The sequence below is a fragment of the Buceros rhinoceros genome, unplaced genomic scaffold (genome assembly GCF_000710305.1).
Source record: "Buceros rhinoceros silvestris isolate BGI_N320 unplaced genomic scaffold, ASM71030v1 scaffold33714, whole genome shotgun sequence".
Taxonomy (NCBI): Eukaryota; Metazoa; Chordata; class Aves; order Bucerotiformes; family Bucerotidae; genus Buceros; species Buceros rhinoceros.
The window spans coordinates 1-10,647 of NW_010408170.1; the positions used below are offsets into that span (position 1 = coordinate 1).

The following is a 10,647-nucleotide window of genomic DNA, read 5'->3' on the forward strand; positions in this document are numbered from 1 at the left end:
CCCGGCAGGGGTGTCGGGTTGACCGGGCGGGCAGGGCACAGCGCATTGGAGGGCCAGCAGCGCAGCGCGGTCAGGGGGAGGCTGCTTCGTAGGGTCGGGCCTGCCAGTGCAGTGAGGTCGTGGCGGGGCATAGTCCGTCACTTAAATAATGCAGGTCGCCATCCTTCATCTGCGAGATCGAATTTCTCGTTTGATTGTGTCACTCGTGCTCGGAGGTATTGTGCTGGCAGCCTTCAGCCTTACGTAGGGGTCAAAATTTAGTTCTGCTGAGCCCTGGCACAACACTCGTAATGCCAACAAAAAGCCCTTTTGGAGGGTTGGTAAGCTTCTGTCTGTTTAAGGCAAATTGTGCCGCGTATTATTTTTTGAAGTAAGACATATTTCTTAGCTGCTGGTTGCTACTGTTTGGCTGTACAATATTTTTAAAAAATTTGGATGGGTAATTCTTTGTTGGGCTGAGAGTAAAACCTAGCCTTGCTTGGCTCTCGGGATGCAGAGGGAGGTTGGGGGCTGGTAGCTGAGGAGAAACAGCATAAGAAAAAACCTGTGCTTCTGCCCTAAGTGACAGACTCAAAGATGCATGTTGAAATACGGTTTTACTGCAGCTTTTCAAACAAATTGGTTTTATAATGCTCATTTTCATACTGTTACTGATTTCTTGAAATATGCAGTTACCTGTGCTGCACCATTTTCTAGGCTGCTGGGGGCATCAAAGTTCTGGTGGTGTGCTGTGGTCAAACTACAGCTTGCATAGTTCCCAAACTAGAGCGGGACTTGTTGATGCCTTAAAATAGGCTTGAAAGGGAGGGGACATTGAGGAAATGTAGGAAGGACATTGTTGTGGCAGGAAATTACGTTATAATGGAATTCAGACACCAAACAGCTGATAGAAGAATTTATAGAATGCAGAATGTCTGATATATACATAGTGTTTATGTTTGAAGGCAAGAGGAGGATTGTCCTTGGCCCTTGAGTGGGTGTAAGTGAACCTCTACAGGTGGCACTAAATGTTTATTCTCCCTCTTTAGTCTCACCGCAAGTTCTCAGCTCCGAGGCATGGGTCTCTGGGGTTCCTGCCCCGCAAGCGCAGCAGCAGGCACAGGGGCAAAGTGAAGAGCTTTCCCAAAGATGACCCCAGCAAGCCTGTCCACCTCACTGCCTTCTTGGGATATAAAGCCGGCATGACCCACATTGTCCGGGAAGTTGACAGACCTGGATCCAGTATGTATTAATGTTCCTCTCAGGGGAGGAGGTGGTTTTCTTTATGAATGGTGAAGAATCACCTGCTGGGTAGTAGCTCTGGGTTTTAGTCCTCGCCTGGCTTTTCACCCTGTTCAAAGTCCTTGAGCGGGTGGGGTATAAAGCACCCAAACCCCTCCTGCTTCAGCGTGGGTGATGTCCCAGCAGCAAGACTTCAGGATAAGCAGTGTCTGCCTTGTTAATGGTCCTGTTTCTGATGACCTGATGGTTGGGTTTAGCTGTTCTGTAACAGGCTACTTAGGATGACCTCAATGGGTGGACATTTTGCTAATTGTCCAGCCCTGTCTGGTACTTGCTACCATCTGTTTGGCCTGTCGGGCATTGCTGTGCTTCCTGAGCCAGCCTTGAATTTTTGCAAGATGTTAAATTACAGCTTAGAGTTGGTCATTCACTATGCATCATCTTTGCCTCTGTGAGAAGAACTGGAGTCATTTAACCTTTCACATGAGGGGTCTGAGTGAGAAAGAACAGGTGATGTTTAACAGCTGGTGTTAATTGTTGTGCTGTATTTCTGTCTTTATCCAGAGGTGAACAAGAAGGAGGTGGTCGAGGCAGTCACTATAATAGAGACTCCTCCCATGGTCATTGTGGGCATCGTGGGATACGTGCAGACCCCTCGCGGTCTCCGTAGCTTCAAGACCATCTTTGCTGAGCACATCAGTGATGAGTGTAAGCGTCGCTTCTACAAGAACTGGTAAGAGAGCAGGCCCTTAGCTCGTTGCCTGAATCTCGCACCACAGTTGGTTTTAGTTTGCTGGTGGGTTGCAGATTATGCTAGTACAGCTTTTTGAAAAGGCTTTTCACCATTAGTGATTGGCCTTGATGAACTGGCCTAATAATGGGGCGGGCTGAAGGAATGGCTCTCGAGGGTGACAGCATAATGCTAGTTGGTGCCTTTCTTGGCATGGGGGTGACAGTGGTGCTTTTTGCCTGAGGTCCTAACGGGCTACACATGATGATACTTCGACGGGCGGACATAAGGAAATCGCCTCTGGCGCTTGTTGTTGAGTGTCGAGTCCTGACTGTAGCCCTGTTTTCTCAGGAAAGGGGAAGACAAAGCGTGGCTTCTGATTACTGTTCTGGGCACTGCCTTTGTGATTCGAAGTATGTGCATTTGCCTGAGAGTGGCTCCAGCCTGTCTAGATCTTACAGCCTGTTTATGAACTTGGCAGGCTGAAAAGACGTCAGAGTAGAGCATTAATGATCTCGAGAGCGTTACAGTAATGACCTTACTGACGGGCATAGCTTGGGCTTACCAGGCGGGGAAATGATGGTTTTCTGAAGCAGATAGCAGTCATCTGACAGTTACTTTAAAGATGTTTTTTCTGTTATTGTTTGAAATCTCTCTACAGTCTTTTGTCTTCTGTACTGTGAATATTAACATGCTTTGGAATTCATTGGCAGCTCCGCTCAGCTCTGGCAACTTTGCCACTGTCTGATGAGCTCCAGGCTCCGCTTGCCAGTGGAAAAGAGTCCTTAGAAGCTGGCAATGAGCCGAAACCAGCTGAGGTGGCAGCTCCTTCCGCTCGTCCCCACTTCCCTGGGGGATTGATGAAGGGCTTAGCCAAACCTTGTCTCTGCTCTGCTCCTGAAGGCACAAGTCCAAGAAGAAGGCCTTCACCAAGTATTGCAAGAAATGGCAAGATGAGGAGGGCAAAAAGCAGTTGGAGAAAGATTTCAATAGCATGAAGAAATACTGCCAGGTTATTAGAGTCATGGCTCACACTCAGGTAAGTGTCTGTGGGACTCAGATGAACACGGGAAGGAGCTAAGAGAGCAAGCATAAAACTTCTCATAAATCTATCTCTGCAGGGAGATTTCTGCTCTCCCCTGCAGCCTGATCCTCTTGGGTACAATACAAACACTACCCCCAAAGTATACGCTCACAGGATGCTTGAGGAGCCTTAAGCGCTGGCAATCTTCTGAGGCAGCATGCAGAAGGGACTGAACCACAATAGGAACTTCTTGGACTCAGTCTCTTGCTGATAGCACGTAGACCTCACCCCTCTTAATTCCAGCTACAAATAAAAGCAGACTGAACACTTAACTCTGGGGTTTATGTGGTCGGAGTCGTTTCAGGCTGCGTTTTATAGGGACTACAAACACACAGGCTTTTGGTGGCTGCTGCTGCTCAGCTGGAGGAGGTGTATCGTTGAGTTGTGTGGTGGTGTCTCCTTAGCCAGACTTCCTTGAGAGATCCAATTAAATACTTGGGTTGGCTGTAAGTGCAATAACATGTCTAGTTGTGACATTGCTAATTTTACTAGAATTAACTTTCCATTCCATACCGCAAAGGTAGTGTGGCAGCTGCTGTGGATACTTGTGTCAGTGCCTCTGAGCTAAATAAAGTAGCAGTAACTGTAAGTGTGACCCTTCCCAAAGTGTCCTTCAGTGTGGCGGGGTTTATCACAGAATCAGAGAATGGTTTCGCTTGGAAGGGACCTTTAAAGATCATCCAGTCCAACCCTCCTGCAGTGAGCAGGGACATCTTTAACTAGATCAGGTCACTCAGAGCCCTGTTCAACCTGAATTTGAACACTTACAGTGATAAAGTACACACTGCTTCTGTGGGCAGTGTCTCACCATCCTCATCATAAATTTCTTCCTTATGTCCAATCTAAACCTAACCACTTCCAGTTTAAATCCATCACCCCTTGCTACCTCCTGACCTTCCTGGATGGGGTTTGGCTGGACATGGGGTTAGAGAATTCTGTGCTCCTGTGGCAGGCCTATATATAACTTCCAGAAACTGTGACTTGACGTTTAAGCCACAGTACAGCCTTTTCCCCTTAGTGTAGGGCCATTGCCTTCAGTACATTGAAGTTGTGTATCTTGGAAAAGGTCATGGTTTGTTAGGTAAACAGATTAGGCCAGGACTGGGATACTGGGCGAGTTAATATCCATCTTGGAAGAGCAGGAGCTAAATATCATCCTTTCTTTTTTCTAGATGCGTTTGCTTCCCCTGAGACAGAAGAAGTCTCACCTGATGGAGATCCAGGTGAATGGTGGCACTGTTGCTGAGAAAGTGGATTGGGCCCGGGAGAAGCTGGAACAGCAGGTGCCTGTGTCAACTGTCTTTGGCCAGGATGAGATGATAGACGTCATTGGAGTCACCAAGGGCAAGGGATATAAAGGTAAACAGTGAAGTTCTCCTCGTGATGATTGTGTGGTAACAGTTTTTAATGAATTTCTAGCCTTTTGAGTTTTCAGGTTGTGTGGGTGGGCTAAGAGCTGAGAAGGTAAAGCCGTACTGCTGTCATGGTTCAATGATGAGACCATGGAATAAGCGCTGGGCACAGCGCCTGACATCCGTGAGGAGTCATTCCATGCTGCCTTCCTTCTGAGAACACAACCCAGAGACAGCGGGGGCGGGAGTGTGGGCTGTGCAGGGGCAGGGTGCTTCACCAGGAAACGTGGTTAATTCCTGGGGTGCTGGGTCTGGGCTTCCCTTTTGATGCCTGGGGACAGCAGCTTGAAAGGTGGCTTAAACTGCAGTTGAACTCAGTTTGGTGACATCTCAGCCTGACAATAGCAGCAACACTGCTTTGTTTTCTTTCAGGTGTTACCAGCCGCTGGCACACCAAAAAGCTGCCACGCAAGACTCACAGGGGTCTGCGCAAAGTGGCCTGCATTGGTGCCTGGCACCCTGCTCGCGTGGCGTTCTCTGTGGCCCGGGCTGGTCAGAAGGGGTATCACCATCGGACTGAAATCAATAAGAAGGTTTGTGTCTCTGAACGATGGGAGGAAACGAGAGTTGGCTGAGGTCCCCTGCTGCGTGACAGTGAATAGAGGGGAGAGTTTTGCTTTGGATGTTTTGCTCTGTTTGACTGTCTTCTCAGGGGTGGTAACTGTAGTCTGTTACATCAGATGACTGTAAAACTCTTGTATGCCCACGTGTTTTCAAAGCACAACATACATTTTTTTTCCAACCCTATGTAGAATTCTTTGTATTTTGGCCGGTGACAGGCCCTTTCTCCTACTTTTTGCTAAGCAGAAATTCTTGACGTTTTCAGATCTACAAGATTGGCCAAGGTTACCAAATCAAGGATGGAAAGCTGATCAAAAACAATGCGTCAACTGATTATGACTTGTCAGACAAGAGCATTAACCCTCTGGTGAGTTGTTGCAGTGGAGAGAGCCTGTGAGCTGCAGCCTGAGAGAGGCAAGTGGGCTTGGTCTCAGATTGAATGAGGAGCTCTTCCTATGAATCTCGGCTGCTGTGGGAGGTGGCGTTGCTTAGTCATTCTCAGTATTGACTTGTGTAACTTGCTAATTGCATTTGATTGTGGCAGTAGTCTAGAGAGATGTTAAAAACCTCAGTGGAACTTGTGAATAGGGAATAACTGAGCAGGGAGAGCAGCTTTTGCTGTGTCATCGGCCTCTCATTGCTGCTGTTCTTACAAAAGCCTCACAGCAGAGAGCAAGCTGCTGTGTCAAGAAACTTGACTAGGGCAAGGTAATACTGGAAATGGGATTTCAGTGCATGTGGATGGCTGAGACCCAGACGTGGTGTGAGAACATCAAGCCCTAGGCAGATGTAATTACTGGTCCTGCTCTATACAGAGCACTGACTGTTTTCCCGTTGCTCAGGGAGGCTTCGTCCACTACGGTGAGGTGACCAATGACTTCATCATGCTGAAAGGCTGTGTTGTTGGGACCAAGAAGAGGGTCCTAACTCTGCGCAAGGTGAGTAGTGCAACCTGCTGCCAGTGAGTAGGAACAGCTTAAGTCAGCTATGCTGCCTCTGGTACAGATGTTGCTGCTGGGCAGGGGGGATTCATGTAGCCGGCTAGAAGGAACAGCCCCATGCACACAAACCCACCTCATCCTAAGGACCTCAGGAGTAGGATGGGGTCCTCTCCCCAGTTAATTCAGTCCAGGGCTGTTTGTAGTCAAGGTCGTTTTCTAGGGTTGAGAATTTGTAAGGACACTGGCAGGCAGAGTTGGGCTCGCCTGCTGGTTTGAGCTGACCAGCCTTTGGCCTTGAAGGCTAGAGGTACAGGCTGGCTTCTTGGCAAGTGCTCCTTGCACATATGAGCAGCTGGAGCCTGAGGTCAGGGTGACTTAGGAGGTGTTAGCCATGGAGGTGATAAGAAGTAGCCAATCTGCTGGTAGGCTGAAAGGTTGCTGCTGTGTACTCACCTGGCATCTCTCCTGTAGTCCCTGCTTGTGCAGACCAAGCGCCGGGCCCTGGAGAAGATTGACTTGAAGTTCATTGACACAACCTCCAAATTTGGTCATGGCCGCTTCCAGACAGCTGAGGAGAAGAAGGCTTTCATGGTAAGGACGCTTTCTGCAGCTGGCAACTTTGTGTTGCATGTCTCTGTTTTGTCTTTTGGCTAATGGCAGTGGGTGGCTTGACCTTTGGACTGCCACGATTTCTGTGAACACAAGGTGTGTACCTTCTGTCAGGAGGGTTCATCCTTCCACTTGATGACTGCAGCAGCGACTGGGGTCTTGTTTCCCTCGTGGCAGCGCATGGTGCCTGAGGGATACTGCCATGTTTGGGCACAAGTTGTTCAGTGAGGAGGTGTGGAATAAGCATTGAGCAGTATCTGACACTGCTGGGGAGCGGCTCAGCACTGCAGTTCTGAGAGCACCTCCGGATGATGGTGGCAGCAGGCTGCGGGTGGCATTTGCTGGGTCAGAGCTCTCCAGCTGCTTGGAGCTGTATGGGAGCTTCCCCACAAGGTGGCACCAGCATTTCTTCCCTGGCAGATGAAACCATAGATTTGGTGCAGTGTGGCTGTGCCAAGTTTAGCTTTCTCCTGAAACCTGGAGCTGTGGCACTGGGGCTTGAGGTTTCTAATGGGCTGCAATGTGGAGGGGTTTTTTTGTCTTAGTTTGTTTGCAGCAAGAGGAGAAGAAAGTACAGCATTGTCAATGGGATGGGATGTGGTCTTTGGTGCAGACTGCTGTTTACATAGTTTATTTTTGTTTGTTTTTTCAGGGACCACTCAAGAAAGACCGTATTGCGAAAGAGGAGACAGCTTAATGTGTGGAACAGTCTTCTGGCCTGTGTGCTCTCAGACCAAAAAATAAATATTTTAAAGAACTTAACTTTGCCTCTTGGTTTATACCTGCCTGGGTCAAGTCTGGTACTCTCACTGCGGGCCCTGTGTGTGGGACCAGCCAAACCAAAGCAGCAAGTAAATCTCAAATTTGTGAGCATCTGACTCATAGCAGGGTTCCTGTAATGAGAGAGAAGCTGCCATTGCTGGGTTTGGAGAGCACAGATACGGGGGCAGAGCAAGGCTGATCTGCCTGGGCGGGTGAAAGATTCAGGCAGCAGGAGCCCTGAACACATTTGCGATTGCCGAAGGGGTATTCTGCCTGTTCATCCTCTGCTGGGTGGCTGGGGAGCGCCTTTGAACCAAGCAGGTTTTGAAAAGGCACGTAGAAAAACCAGACACTTGAAACATCACTCAATTTTAGGTAGGTGGCGGATGCTGGCTGTTGCCATGGGAACTCCAGTTTCCGTGTGACAGAGGGGATGGAATGCTGGATGGAATGCAGATGCTGCATTCTGTTTGCCAGTGCAGCAGAAGGCAGCAGGTGAATTGACAAATTCCCAGCGAGTTTGCAGCAGCTCGGTACTGCTGAATCCATTTTCCATCCCTGCTGAAAGGCTGTGCCTGGTGATGGGAACCATGCTGCGTGGGAGGGGACGAGGGGTGACTCTCCTGCATTGGTGGTGTGTTACTACCTGGCTCAAAATACTCTGTCAGCTCCTGGGGAGCCAGTTTGGCCAGTGTCCCCAGCTGGGTCTGACAGTGAAGGGCAGAGGAGACATGGTGCCTGTGGTGGGGACTGGAGCTGTGCGTAGCACCAGTCCTGACTGAGGCACTGGAGTGCTGGGACCTGAAGTGTTCTACCAAGAAAGGCAGTGGTGGCCCCGAGCACTTGTCTGCCTGCCTGTCAGCAGTGAGATCACTGGCGCTTCGGGCCGCAGTCTGACCAAAGGGTGGTGTAAATTTAGATAACTGCGCTGGCGTGTCCTCTGCTGACCATAATTGGAGACGTGGCAGCAGCGATGGGGCAACAGCTCTCCGTATCTGCGCACTGAGGTGTCACGCTGCTCCCAGATGGACCCAGTTTGATGCTGTTTGCTCTGACTGAAATGGGGAAAGGTGGTTGTAGAGAGTATTTCCTGTGGTGTGTAAGAACCTTCTAAGAGTTAAAAGGTGGCAAGAAGGAGGAAAAACATTTACCTTGTTTCCCTAGAAACCAGACTCCCTGGCTGCAGGAGCTGGCTGGTTCCCCTCAGCCTCGTTTAACACATGAACCTGCTGGCTCCTTTCAGCCAAGGGTAACAAGAGAGGTTGCACCCACTATTTTTTTTTTTACATGTCTCAAATCAACAGGTAGGTAGAGAAGAGCCTCAAATGAGTATTCCAGTGATGCAGGAAAGTGGAGTTTCCAGCCTCTATCCATCCTGAGGCAGCAGTTTTATGAGCAGCTCTGGGGAGGGAGGTTTTGCTGTCTGTGGTGGCCCTTTCACTTGGGGGCGAGTTGGCCCTTCTAAAGCATGTAGGCACTAGCTGGTTAGCGAGTGCATGGCTCCAGGCCAAACCTGCCTGCTACTGCTGCTTCGACCTCATCAGTCGTGCATCCGAAGGAACTGGGATTATTAGGATAAACTGGGATGCGTTGGGGATGGGCCTCTATGACTGGCGATGCGCCACCTTGATGAAAATCCACGAAAGCACCTAATTTTATCAAATCACACCTGGTGGTGGGAGCTCCACTGCACGCTGGGGAGCTGGTGAATGTATTTTGCAGTGTCAATGGTAGCAGAGGGAATTTTTAGTCAAATTAGCACCTAATTAGAAGGAAGCAGTCCTGAAGCAATGCTATACTTGTTGAAGGTGCTTAGTGCGTGTCTAGCAGGACCTTCAGCTTAGGACCCATGGTGTCGTGGTCAGGTTTGTTGATTCTTGAAGTGATATTTGCTGACTCATAAAATGCTTGGTGGAGGTAAAAAGCCCACAAAAGCCAGTTTTAATCTTTTTCTATCCTGGTGGGGATAGGAAGACCCAGCGTCAGGAGGTGGCGCTCCTCCCTCTGTAGATGATGTATGGGATACTTGTGCCCAAGGCCTTGCTGGTGGGACCGGCCTGGAGTAAAACCCTGCTTAGCTAAAGCCAGGTCACCCGCGCAATGTCGTTTATCTTGGCCTCTCTGAGGGCTCGCCTGAAGCCCCACGATGCTGCCCAGGCACTTTGCTGTGGAGTTCCTGGGTTCCACAAGTTTGGGAGGTCCCCACCAAGCTGTGCTGATGGAGGGAGAAGCCAGGGGACTTCAGCAGAGCTTCCAGCTCCCAATGCCTGGCTCCTCCCAGCAGCCCCCGTGTCCCTAGCCTTCCCACTCCCGTAGAGATCCATCCTGTTTTGGGGACAGTCCCCAGTGCAACGGCAGCAATTAGCACAGGCCACACGTTGGTCCACCAGCTTCCAAGAAACTGCTTGGAGCCCAGAAACTGCTTTTAGGGTGGCTTCTGTTGCTTTTTTAAACCACCTTCTCTCAGTCTTGAACTTTTTCTCACTGGCACAGTCCTCTCACCCGCTGCAGCCCCCCAAGTGCCGTGGTGGTGCTGCTTGAGCGCACCTTCTCTGCTCCAAAATGGGCAACAATATCCCTGAGTGCTCAGGAAAGATCCCGTGCCCTGGTGATGCTCAGACCAAGCCGAGAGCCGCGGGAGGACAGTCACAGCTCTGACCCCGCCAAAACAGCGCAGGGCACCGTGGGAACGTGCCCTGTCCCAGCTGGTGCCGGGAGGACCGTGGCTGGGAAGTGGGTCTGGATTTCACCGCTGGGACCCGGTGCTCCCCAGCTGCCAGCAGCACAGGAGCTGGGACCCGGCGCTCCCAGGGTGGGGGGCTGCTTTTCCAGCCTTCCCGGGGCGCATCTGGCTCTGGCGTTTCCTCTTTCCTTCACTGGAGATGAAACGAGATGCAGCTGCAGTGCTGGAGCAGAGATGTTAGCGGCGTGTGAGGGTGCCTGGGGGAGAAAAAAAAGCAGGTTCAAGTTGGAGGTCTTGGCTCCCACAATCAGCTTCACAAGTGGCCCAGCTGACAACCCTGCCTCCTGCCCCAGCCCCTGCCTTTGATCCCGGTGACAGGTGGAGAGCTTCAAGTATGCTTGACGGGGAAGAGGGGCTGGGGAAGGTGCCCCAGGGGAGCTGCGGCCGGGTTCACGCGCTGCGTGGCGGCTTTTCTGGCGGAGCAGCTCTGCTGGGCTTTGCCGAACACGGCGTGCGTTTGATTTGCAGCCTCCCTGGCCCAAGCGCTGCTTTCGTTCCTGACAACAATCTGGCTTCTCACCAACCCTTAGAAGTGCCTGCGGCACCCGGGGAGGGGGGGCGGGGAATGGATGTGGCAGGGGGGG

At 50.7% G+C, this 10,647-nt stretch overlaps 1 protein-coding gene across 1 annotated transcript; it reads left to right on the forward strand.

Annotated features, from left to right (window-relative positions):
- Window positions 1-1,028: 1,028 nt before the first annotated feature.
- Window positions 1,029-7,320, forward strand: LOC104492259 (60S ribosomal protein L3; the record flags this gene model as incomplete). Its single annotated transcript, XM_010134786.1, has 9 exons — window positions 1,029-1,221; window positions 1,786-1,954; window positions 2,855-2,990; window positions 4,208-4,394; window positions 4,820-4,980; window positions 5,274-5,375; window positions 5,851-5,946; window positions 6,421-6,540; window positions 7,211-7,320. Coding segments are annotated over 9 exons (1,209 nt in total), but the record flags the coding sequence as incomplete, so codon positions are not given.
- Between the last annotated feature and the right edge of the window lie 3,327 nt (window positions 7,321-10,647).